This window comes from Eptatretus burgeri, chromosome 1 (assembly GCF_056783735.1).
Source record: "Eptatretus burgeri isolate ZD-2024b chromosome 1, Ebu_testis_v1, whole genome shotgun sequence".
NCBI lineage: Eukaryota > Metazoa > Chordata > Myxini > Myxiniformes > Myxinidae > Eptatretus > Eptatretus burgeri.
In genome coordinates this window covers 70,013,568-70,026,139 of record NC_140961.1, presented here as the reverse complement: position 1 = coordinate 70,026,139, position 12,572 = coordinate 70,013,568, and the positions used below count along the sequence as shown (strand labels likewise).

General features: G+C 41.8%; 1 protein-coding gene across 1 annotated transcript in view; it reads right to left on the bottom strand.

Annotated features, from left to right (window-relative positions):
- Positions 1-4,569: 4,569 nt before the first annotated feature.
- Positions 4,570-12,572, bottom strand: part of PICK1 (protein interacting with PRKCA 1) — a 103,810-nt gene continuing 95,807 nt past the window's right edge. The window contains exons 11-12 of the mRNA XM_085887144.1: positions 9,336-9,480; positions 4,570-5,691 (exon numbers count right to left, since the gene is read on the bottom strand). Coding sequence (XP_085743270.1) covers positions 5,429-5,691; positions 9,336-9,480 — 408 coding nt within the window. The 3' untranslated portion in view covers positions 4,570-5,428. The remainder of the gene's footprint in view (positions 5,692-9,335; positions 9,481-12,572) is intronic.

Below are 12,572 nucleotides of genomic sequence, written 5' to 3'. Positions count from 1 at the left end.
GAGTTTTTGGTTTTTTGGAGTCAGTGTTTTGTGAATTTCTGAGATTTGCAAAAATAATTATTTTGCATTTAATATCACTGATCCAGCAGTCACAACTTCGGCAGGATCACCACGGTAAGATCATCATTCATTTCTTCTTTCGTAGTTCATGAACTGAACCTAACATAAACGTGTTTTATTGTTGTATCCATTTATAAATACCTTCATATGTGGTGAATACTAGGAAGGCTTTGGGTGGCCATTGCTGTATTTCAAATTACCTCCTATGTGATGAAAGGACATTGTCATACGGAGAGATTTTCGCTTGGCCACAGAAGTGTTTATAAAAGTCTTTGTAAAGTGGTCAATATTGTTGTCGCCATCACCGCATCGGCTTCTGTGTTGCATGGTTGTGAAGCTGATGGGCCAAAGGTATCTGGCACCATTGCTTAGAGATATTTATTTCCACCAACAAAGGTGGACAAATATTTTTTTTCACCCCTGTGTCTGTGAGCAGGATATCTCTCAAAAGGTTATGGACGGATTCGGACAAAACTTTGCAGACAAGTTGGGTGTTTAAGGACGAATTGATTTGATTTTGGTGAAGATCGGACACTATAATTTTTAAAGTGATTCTTCATTGAGAGAGAGGGCAAAAAACGAGATTTCAAAAAGTTGTGGATGAATTGAGTAGGTGACAAGAACAACCAGATTAGATTTTGGGTCAGGTCCAAATCTAGATCAGGCCTATCAAGTGGGCAAAATTGGATTCAACGATGTATTATGAAAGATGGCGGTTATGTTGAAGCCTAAAAATTTGAACTGCATTGAGTAAACGCTTCCTGAATTATCCTTTCATCCACCATTTATACGTTGTTGGAGTGAGTTGGTGGCCTGTTGATTTTTGTAATGTTGCACAGCTATCATGAAGTCCTCTGTCTAGAAGTATTTTGCCTCATAGTTGTTGGGAAGAAATCTTGAAGAAACAGATTAAAGTGGTTGGGGGAGAGTGCAGAGTCTTGAGGTACTCCTCTTTTTTTGGAGGATTCCGATGCGACATAGGGAGTCAGTATTTGAACTCGGCTCTGTGACCAGACAAGCTTGCTTAACAATATTTTGAGAGTGAGGTCCATGGTGCGTCGTCACAAATCCCGATGCTTCCCACTTAAATGAAGGTTGAAAGATAGAAAAAGGTTCCACCAGGAATGATCCAACATAAAATTTAGTTAATTTTTTTTTTCTTCTGTTTTGACCCGTGACCCCAAGTCCCCACCCGATGGGGCAGGAACCAGGAGTCAAATCCCCAAAAAATCGTTTCATGATGCGTCTAACAATGTTTGCATAAAAAAATTTCATTTTAAAATGTGCCTGTAATTGCATTTTTTGAGAATTGACCCTGTCCCAGGAGTGGGGCCAAAATTGATACTGCTCTCGAACCTTCTTGCCGTGAGGCGATCATAAACTCCCAAGTTTGGAGAATTTTAGCACAATATAGATAGCGTTATGGACAGGTGTACAGAGCCGATTATAACTGTTTGTGTGTACCAGTCAACGAGGGCAGCTAGAATCGCCAAATTTGGCACAGAGCTTCATATTGTGAATGTCTTGGTCAAGTTCAACTTTGAGCTCAGAAGGAAATAAATAAAGTGAAATCTAGTGCAGGACTGTTTACTCACACCGTGGCCATAGACTGGTGTGTGAGCTTTGGAAAATCCTATCTGTGTGTGTACAATATGAAGCTCTGTGCGTAATTTGGCAATCGTGACTGTCAGAGATTAAGTTGGATATTAGGTCGGGTCATGTGGCGTTGAAATTTTCTGAAGTTTTTAATTACTGTTTGAACTTTTAAGTAGGTGAAGGGGTTTTTTTTCCTGAATTCTGACTGCATGAATGATTAGTTTGTTCCCTTGCTCTTTATTGGTTCGGAATTGCTTTAATCTGTACCAGCAGGCTTGGGTAGCACTTTGTGGGAGAGTGGAGGGTGACTTTTGGATGTGTTGATGCTGGTAATTTTCTAATTTTTAAATACCTGTGGTCTCATTTGTGAACTTTTCCCAGTTGTTGCTTTTGAATGTTTATCAGGTTGTTGGTGGTGCTATCTGTGTTTGTGGAACATGGGTTACTCTGTTTTTGATCGGTTTGTTAATTTTAGGTCTGCAATTGGGGTTGAAGTCTGTGTCCACTGGGGACATGTTTGATGCTTGCTGTTATTATCCACACATTATTTTCAAATGGGGGGGGGGATATTCTACTCTGTCTATTTTGCTATCCTTCCTAAACAGTTGTGCATAAATTCCCAAAACTTAGTAATTACCACTTAGCAAATATGTGAGAGCAGTATCATTTTTGGCTCCGCTCCCTGGGGTGCGGTCAAAAGGGCAATACAAAAAATTCAATTTCAGCCACATTAAAAAAAAAAAAAATTTCAATAAAACTATGCAATCAATATTGGAGAATCGTGAAATATATAACGATTTTATTTTCTTTTGGATTTGATTCACGATTCATGCCCTGGGGAGTGGGACTTGGTCACAAGTCAAAACCAAAATATATATATATATATATATATATATATATATATATATATATATATATATATATATATATATATATATATATATATATATATATATATATATATATATAATTTGATTCTTTAATTCTATTCATCACCAATGTCATTCCTTGTGGAATTTTTTTGCCACCTTTCAACTTTGCCTTAGGTGGGAAGCATGGGGATTTGCAATGGCATCATCGACTGAGTTGAAATATCGTACTGCTTTATTTAGGGAACTGAAGGCTTGTGTGTTAAAAGTAGAGATGTTCTATTTGTGCTGTTAATAGTGGCCAGTTACTGCTTACTTTTGGTAGTTTGTGTACATTTTCTTGCGGTCCCGCAATTTAAAGCGGCTGGTCCCACGGTTAGCTGTCTGGCTGCCCGGAGGCAGCACCTCCACAAAGTATTCTGCCCTTCTCCAGGGCTCCACAGGTCAATATACCACTGTGACCTGCAGTCCTTGACCAAGCAGCTCATGTTATTCTCATATCACTTTCCAAGTTCCTCTGTGCCATGTGCTGCAAGTCCCCCACCTCGCCTCACCTGTACAGAAGATCTAACGCATACAATTTATATTATTCTAAACTTCCGTATGAAATACATTCACCATCTCACTGCATGCTTTACAATACAATATGCATCTGACAGGTCCCTGTTGCAAAGGGAAATCTACCCTACTCGAGCACACAGACAAAACTATTCTTTACACATTCCAGCTATTGCACCACCCTGCCTTCCCATAACAATATGCTGAAATGCTCAAACTATCCAGAAATTAGATCTCTGGGAAGTTCATTTGAAGCTCTCACTCAGGCAAAAATGCTTGGTAGAACCTGTAGTATGCTTATATACTAGAGTTGGTAACAGGTCTTACTACTACAAGAAAGGAATGCTATTTTTGCCTGGGCAGGTTTGAGATACACAATGAGTAAGGGGGATGCAGAGGAAGTGATTGCTTATGTGTTTGAAAGAATGGGATGTGTAAGAGCAGATAGAAGGGATATGGGGAAGTGGAATAGAGGAAGAGGCAGGAAAGTGACAGTAGTGTCCCATGAGCGCTCAAATTATGGAGAAAAAGTCAAGGGGCCCTTAATGAATGGTGAAACTTTATTTTAAAAACCTGAGTCCCAGTTACTCTTTTGAACACATCTAGGCCATTTTTAATAAAACCAAAACCTCTTGGCAGATTAACAAGCTCACCCCTCTCGGTCTCCTGTCTCCACCATAATCTGATCTCTGGGTACTAGAGATGGGCAGAAGCAGGTATAGAAATGCCTGCAAAATGTCGATAGCCCCTTATGTCTCTCTATGCAATATATGTACCAGCTCGTAGGTCTCAGAATAGAAGCTGCAAAGCTCAGATTCAGCTCGTTTGAGTCACCAAGATCAATTGAACAAGCATGTTAATTTGGTGCAATACTCAGGCCTAAGTCACATTTGCTCTACGGCGAGGATGCGGTGGCCGCATGCCCTCTGAATTGACAGAAACGTGCGGCGGCCGCAGTTTCTGTGGTGGCCTCAGTGTGGCCCTATGCCGTTTGGCTATCTTTTACAGGCCGTAGGGGTCGCCGTGGAATTATAACGTGGAGTTATAACTTTTTTTTCATTTCTCCGTTCGCCGTAGCAATTCGACAAGCCGAAAAAAAAGAAAAATGAACCCACTCGTTACCGTCCGTCTGGTCGCACGTTCGCCTTAGGGCCCCCTGCGGTCGCCTTGCGAGCACCTTGAGGCTACCTTGCGTCTGCCTTAAATTCTATGGCTGCTGCATGGCCCCCTTAAGGTCACCGTGCGACATCAAATCAAAGACCGTACGGCAACCCCACGTTTTCGGTCTCCACAATTTCTAAATACGCCGTGTGGCTACCGGAAAAATAAAAACATATGTGACTGCTACATTGTGTGACCGTGGAAATACTGTGGCCTCCGTATAATTGCTAGTGGCTGGAGATCTTGGAGAGCCCACGGCCGCCGTGGCAAATGTGACTGGCCTTACTCCAAGTCGTTTCTGGTAATAGTCAAAGTGACACGATCCTCGTGATCCAAAAGTTAATTTAATATACATATATATTTTTTTTAACATTTGACCATCAATCACTCTGGCCAAATATTTACACTTCAATAGCAGAAACAGTGTCAATGAAGTCCACACATTTTAAAGTTAAGATGGGATCAGCTTTCATAGTGCATGAAATTTAAAGGTAAGCATCATTTGTCATTAAAAAGTAAACCACACTTTATTTAGTGTTTTATAGAAACATCAAAATCTTTTTGATGAAAACTACAGCTATCACAGCATTGCCTTCCTATGAGATGTTAAAATGATTTTTTTTTAAACCCAACCGGCAATGAATAAATTAAAGGAAATAGAAATTACCAATTCCTTGGAAAGATATTCCTTCAACAGAGGTTGATACAATGAAAAAGGAAATTGTACAATAAAATTGTCAATGGCCATTCTGTAAACCTATACATTCCAGATATGAATCGGTATTTCGCAACTCAAATACATACACTACAAGATATTATTTTGAACGTTTGTAAAAGGAGATGAATGGAACAATTCAGCTGGGTCAGCTTACCACTTTTGTACCTTTTTAAAAAATTTAATATAATGTTTCTAAACTTGTCACAACTAACTTCTGAATTGTATCATGCAGAATGTACATTTATCTTCTAAACGCAGCACAAAGACTAAACAACCCTCTGTACAAACCTTTGCAAAAATGACTGCAAACAGTTCCTGATACTGCACAAGTTTACAATTATTGTTTAGTTTGCTGGAATGGCTTAGAAATAGATGCTAAACAATGTGGAATTACCGCAGCCACAGCTGCGTCCCACATACAAAGTATCACAATTCAGCACCAGGCAGAAGAGTGTACAGGATCACCTCAAAAGTCCTCCAGTAGTTTCTCACCATTCTCTTTGGTCGATGCAGCATCTTGTCTGCTGCCTACTTTGTCTTCCGCTAAAGTAGCCATGGGTTCAAGTTCATCATCAGTGTAAGATGTCTGTGGGTTGTAGCACTGCATGGTACGTGTGAGATCCACCTCGATTGGAAATACATCTGCATGCTTGAGCGCACGGCAACAGTCATCATGGTAGTGAGACATAGCAGAGACAAAGCGCTGCAGCTGAAACACAATGTCTTGCACTACTTGGAGGGATGGAATGGAGGGAGGAAGGTGGTTTGACAAAAAAAAAAGTCAACTTAAAATTCATGTACTGCATGACAAAATTGGAGAAAAGAAAGGGGAATTTTTTTTATGTTAAAATAAAACAGAAGCAAAGGAAAAAAAAAATCAGGTCATCAAGATATTTGAGTTAAAGATGTTTTCACAACATATTCTGGCAGGATAAAAAAAAAATCATAAACCAGTTTTACGATTTTCTTTAAAAGTTCAAGCAAACCCTTAAAATTTTAAACAAAATAAGAGAAGAAACAGAGCAATTGAACTTTGTCTATTCTCTACTTTATTCCAGGAGACTTCGTTGAACTGCAAAATATGATTCATTGTGTTCAAAAGAGAGAAGATGTTCATGTATTTTGAGTGAGAAATTGAATGAAGGACAGATGTTAAACCAGCTCTCCTAACACCAAATAAATCCCACAAGAAGAAATAATTTGCAATTGCTTTATTCTGATGAACTGTCTGAAAGGATGGTGTCGAGGTGGCACACTTACTTTTGAGCTGTCTAGTCTGGGTTTAATTCCCATCTTGACTAAACTGTTGGATTGCTGTCTCGCAAGCAGGGCATTGCATCATGAAGTACACCTTCCTTTAGATGGATGGTAGCTGGGTGTCCCATCTGCTTGCATTCGTTTGTGGATGTTAAAAATCCATTGGTGCTTTTCATAAAGAGTAGATGATTAACTCTCCGGCACCCTGAACAAATTACAAATTCCTGCCTAAATCAGCTCCAGCGGTTTATGAAAGAGTTGGGCTAAACTTCCTTCGTGGTTGACCTCATAAGTGGGTGGGACTAATTAAGGCCATTAAAGAACGAGTAGTAGTCATACCTTCATCTGCATGCAAGCCTACATGCAAGCCTGGCAGACCAAGTGAAGCCTACATAAACCTGGGAGGGACAGAGCCAAGACTAAAAAGAAAGTGGTACAATACAAAGAGGCCATCAACCTGTCAGTGATGCGAAGATAACAGGCCTAGAACTCGCAGCTTCGTCACGGGAGATCCTGATGATTTTGAGGGCCTTGCTTTCCACGGCATCAAGAAGAACAAGGTGTGAGGCAGGGGCAACAGCCCGAAGGAGAGAGCAGTACTCGACCAAGCTGTGAATGAAGATCCTGTCTGTCAACTGTTCAGATCGGCCAAGGAAAGACCTTGCATGACAAAGGATAAATGCCAACTCCTCCCTGCACTTCAATTGTCGAGTACTTTGCAGTGTTCACTCTGGAGCTCCTGGGCCTCACAATCAGCACCAATACATGCTGGTCTTGAACGTGTTACTTAAAGTGGCCGACAAGGTCAGTTGTCTCTTGGGCATCCTCTGCTGAGCTAGGGCCTTCTTAATTTCAGAGGTTCTCATGATTTATAAGGCCTTCATCTACAACAGCATGGAACATGCTTGTCCACTATCGGTGACAATCTCAACAAATACCTTCCCTGCATGTTGTAAAGTTTAAAGATTTGAATAATTTTGGTGTCACTGCGGGCTGATAGGGGGATTCTGTATTATTTTCCAACTAATTAGTGAAGAGCCTTACTGCAGCTGCTTGCTCTGCTATCTGACCACCACAATCATGCTGGGTCATGTGTAATCCTCTGTTTCTCGCACATATAACGTGCCCCTTAACATGTTAGTTTGTCTTCGGTGGAATGTGTCTATTCTACAGAACCCAGTTTTAAGTCTTATTCTTCCCTCCAGTGATTCAAAGTGAAAACGCATTGATACCTCCTCTCTCTCATCCTAAAATCTGTTTGGGATATTTTCTATTTCAAGCAATTATCCACCTGAAACTCCTTAAGTTTATCACTGTTTTTTGTTCCATCTGATAAAAGTATTACATTCATCTTGTGGCAACCTTCCTCATCCCATTTTCACTCAGGTGAGTCTCAGACACAATACAAAACACAAAAGGCAAATATTATATCCCTGAGACAGACAGCCAAATGCATGTACTTTTTAATCAGAATTTTTGAGAAAAGCATAATGCACCAACAATTTTTTTGCTTGAAGGACGGCAAACAAGTCTTTGCAGGAACCCAGTGTAATGGGGGCTGGTGGAAGATTTATTCACATTGATGCATCACTGCATTTAGAGACAGATGAACCACGTTTAGAGTCGATTTGAATTAAATTTAAATGCAAGTAAAAGTGATTGCTTCCAACATAATAATGATAATAATAATAATAAATTAGATCAAGTACAAAGTGTGATGCTGTAATTAATGGAAAGTGGCCCTTTTTATATTAATTTAACTTCTCTCCTCCGGTCAAGCTCCCTCTGCTCTCTCAGCCCTCCCAAGCTCCTCCAGGACACACATGGTCTTTTGATAACCCCTCTTGGTTAAAACTTTAAAAAAAATATCCAGCCTATTTACCTCCACTTTTATTCCCCTTTTCTCTTGTTTGTGTAAGTTTTATGGAAGACGTTCAATTGCATTCTTTTCTCCAAGGCTTCAAGCAGATTGTGCACCATCTCAAATCACCTTGGCCATCCCTCCCCATGATCTTTTTTTATCCCTCTTCACCCTACCGGACCAAACCCTCTTACTCATCTCTTTCCTCTTTTCCTGTTCAGCCATTCCCTTGCTTGCGTCCACCAACTCCAGCCCCACCACAAGTTCATTGCTTTTTAACCACTCAGCCCAATTGGGCTAAGGGATATTGTCGTCACAGGCGTTGTCCGGGCGTCTGTCAACTTTTGGTTTCCGAGGAGAACGCCTGGTCCGATTACATCCATTTTTGCAGTGTGTGTTGGGGCTGGGTAGAGGAAGGTTCCTTTCGATATTCAGCGCAATCCGATATCCAATCTGGCGGCTAGAGCAGTCATCTTGAATTTGGTTACCAGACAATAACTTGAACGGCTTCACACATTGATTTTATTCTGGCGAGGTATAATGGGGTTGAGTAGAGGAAGGTTCCTTTCCAAAATGGGCATGCTGCGATTTTCACTGTGGCCGCCACGGCAGCCATCTTGAAATTGGTTTCTGTCAATTTCGAGGAGAACGCCTTGTCCGATTAAATCCATTTTTGCTGGGTGTGTTGGGGTTGAGTAGAGGAAGGTTCCTTTCGAAAATGGGCATGCTGCGATTTTCAATATGGCCACTATCTTGAAATTGGTTTGCGTCAAGGGGCTGAGGGGTTTACGCCCGCCTCACAGTGCCATTTTTACCTTCTGCCAACATCTCTCTTCAACGATCCCAAATATTGTATCGAAAAGATGCTTTCATTACCCTACTCTTTTTCACCTATTGTGTTTTAAAGGTTTTCCATTCTGTTTGGAATTTGCAGTTGTTCTGGCTGCACAGTCATCGATTATATTTTACTTTGTGTCAGAACTTTCTCTGGAACTCATCAAAGCCTGAGTGCTCTTTTATACCATTAACTGAATATTCCATCATGGCAAGTTTCAAATACTTTGAAATAAATGTAAAAAGTGATTTGTCTAACACAGGTTTTAGGCACCAGGTGTGCAGAATACAAATTAAATCCATAGCAAAGCTGTATTAATCATCAAAGCTTTTTAAGAGAGAGACAGAGAGAAAAAAAGCGCTCAATTAGAACAGTATCTCAAAGAAACTCTGTGCACATTTCACCAGCTTGAAGCCTCACCGTGCTTTTGGTCAAGAAGTTCAATCTTCTCGAGTACGTCTTTGCGAAGTCGAGCAAATCGGTCACGAGCCTCCTGTCGGCAGCGGAGAATCAGCCTGTACTCATAGTTGCCGGTACACACCCGGTAGAGTGGTTCCTGCAGCGCCTGAAGGACATCACGGAAATCATAATGCAGCAACAGCGACCCAAATATGTCTTTCCCACTGAATTCTGCTTTGATCCCAGATCATGTGGAAAATTTGACCCTTCCTCTTCAATCATCTTCATCACACCAAAATTATTGACGTCTATCAAGCACTCGGATGGCTTAATAGTCACGTTATGGTAAGAGGCGAGACTAAGTTCAGAAAAAAATTAAGAAGCAAACATCAAAGCCCACCACTCATCACTTTACACTTACACAATACCCATCATCATGCCATAAATGCAGTTATGAGAGCGAGTAATTATAGGCTCATTCGCTTTCTTAAGTTCTGGGACCTATCGTGAGAAGTCTAGAAACATTTGTCGGTGAGAACAAGTCTTGGACAGCTCGGATCTTAAAGGTCTATAGGGTCTTCAGATTCAGGGTTTTTAAATGGTCTAAGGGGTCTTCGGTGTCTAAAGGGTGTTGGGGTTCTAAAGGGTTTTAGGGATCTTTGGGTCTTCGTGATCTTAATGGGTCTCAGGGTTCTCAGGCTCTTAAAGGGTCTTGGGGTTCGAAAGGGTCACATATAATTATATGATGATATATATGAATTATATGATGATATATATTATATGATATATATATATAAGTTCGAAAGGCTCACGTTCTGTGGGGACAAATAAATAAACAAACGGACCCAAATGCAATACCCTCTCCTCTGGCGAGGGTAATAATCGTATTATTATCCAACATGATAAAAGATTCCATCTTAGGTGTTATCACATTTTAATTATACTTGAAATTTTTAATTTAAGGAACAGAATTTTATACAAGTGCTTGTCTATATTGATAGAAATTTTGTTTTCGATGATCCTTCAAAAAAAAAAAAATTTTTTTTTTTTTTTTGTTCTTCATTCATAGCAATTCCACAACTCCACAATGGTGAGTTCAACTTCGTGAAAATTATTAAATAAAGTGATGATTCTATTCCATATGTGCAATAATCATATGATCAATTGAGAAGTGTCCATTTGTTTTACTTCTGAGCACTCCTGAACTCACGAGTTGAAAAATGGTGGTTGTACTCAGTCAGGGAGCACAAGGCTGATTCTGGGGTTTTGCAGCCACCTCATGTTATCTGTGGTTGCCCTCTTTTTTTTTTTTCTCTCAAACTGTTCTGAATTATAATGCAGAACGCAACCTTTTTAAATGTGTTAACTCACTGAAAAGAAAAGACTCCTGGTAGAATGCACAGGTACTCAGTCACTGAAAAACCTGTGTTATTGTCATGCCGATGTGGTGCAATTTTGACTGTCAAAAGTCCCTTAAAAAGCATATATGGTACATAACAATTTATGTCTTAGTTTATTTGTAGACGTGTTAATATCCTAATTCTTTTTTTCAGAATTACATTGCAGTGTATGCAGAGATTAGTTTTCCAAAGATATTTCAGGTATTCACTTCAGTTTATAGGCGGGCTGAAAGGGCGGAGGAGCTCCTTGTGAGCCAACGACCATCCATATCTAGTGCCAAACTGTGTCTGTGGACGTCCTCCTGCAGTTGGGTTACTTTTTATGAGGAGGTTGGTGGCAGGATTTGCACTCCGGCCACCGTAAAACACTTCATTCCACAAAACGCAAAAACGCAAAAAAAATCTGAAAACCCACTCCGTGGGAGTATCTCCTGTGCAGCTTCCTTCGCAGGGCAGCTCACCGGATGACGGGATTGGGGCAAAGCCTTCGGGACCCCCAATCTTTGATGATAGGAGGGAAACCACGGGGTAACATCCCTGGGTCAGATTGCGGGAGAGTGTGTCGGAGTGGTGCTGAGGTGTCGTCCACCAGACGGCGGTCTCCTTGGGTTAACCTGAGGCAGTCCCTTCGGGTGGGTGCCTGGAATGTCCTATCCCTAACAGAGGATGATCACCTGCCTCTTATCATCTGAGCTCAAGCGTTTGGACATCGGGATTGCAGCTCTCTCTGAGGTTCGGAGACCGGATTGCGGCGAGATAATGGTGGGTGGTTACACCTACTATTGGTCTGGTCGCTCTGATGGTTACATTACCCAAGGAGTTGCTGTCGCTGTGTCCAATAAGCTGACCCCAATGATAATTGAGGTAACACCGGTCAACGAGCGTATTATGAGATTAAGGATTCGTCACTCCTTAGGTGTCATTTCCCTGGTCTCTGTTTATGCTCCGACTGAGGCGAGTGATCTCACCGTGAAGGATGCATTCTACGCCACACTCGAGTCTGTGGTTGATCAGTGCCCCAGACGAGATACACTTCTAGTCTTGGGGGATTTCAATGCATCGACTGGAACTGATAGGGATGGTTATGAGGTGTATGTTGGTCCCCATGGGTCAGGAACTACGAACCAGAATAGCACTAAGTTCCTTGACTTTGCAAGAAGTCATGGACTTAGGGTGGCTGGTTCATGGTTTCGGCGCCCACAAGCTCATCGCTGGACTTGGTATTCCAACGCTGGCGGTGTGGCAAAGGAGATTGACCATGTCCTCATTGACGGTCGTTGGAGGATGATCCAGAACTGCAGGGTCTACCAGAGTGCTCAGTTCCTCAATACTGACCACAGGCTTGTTGTAGCAACTCTAAAGCTGCACCTTAAATCCTGGAGAATGGTACCATCCCAGCCTAGGCTGGATGTTGCCAAGCTCAGGGATGAGAGAGTAGCTGAGGAGTTTGCGAACAGGCTGAGTGGACACTTGGGGGGTCTGGGTGCTTTGGGGGGTCCTGAAGAGTTGTGGAGCGCCTTCAAGACCACCGTCCTTGATGTTGCCGGTGGATGCCTTGGAACTCACCGCAGGGCAAAGAAGAATTTTGTCTCTCAAGGGACACTGGATACCATTGACCAGAGTCGCAGGGCCAGGCTGAATGGCAGAGCTGAGCTGTTCAGGGAGCTGAGGCATAAAACTGTACGTGCACTGAGGGTGGACAAGGAGGCCTATGTGCGAGGAATCTGTGAGGGGGTAGAGCATCACCTGTGGACAGGTGATTCTCGTCCCGCTTGCAGGGGAATTCGCGCATTACGTTCATCGAAGCCCATCCCTCGGAGCACTGCAGTTCGAGCAGAGAGTGGTAGGCTCTTGACAG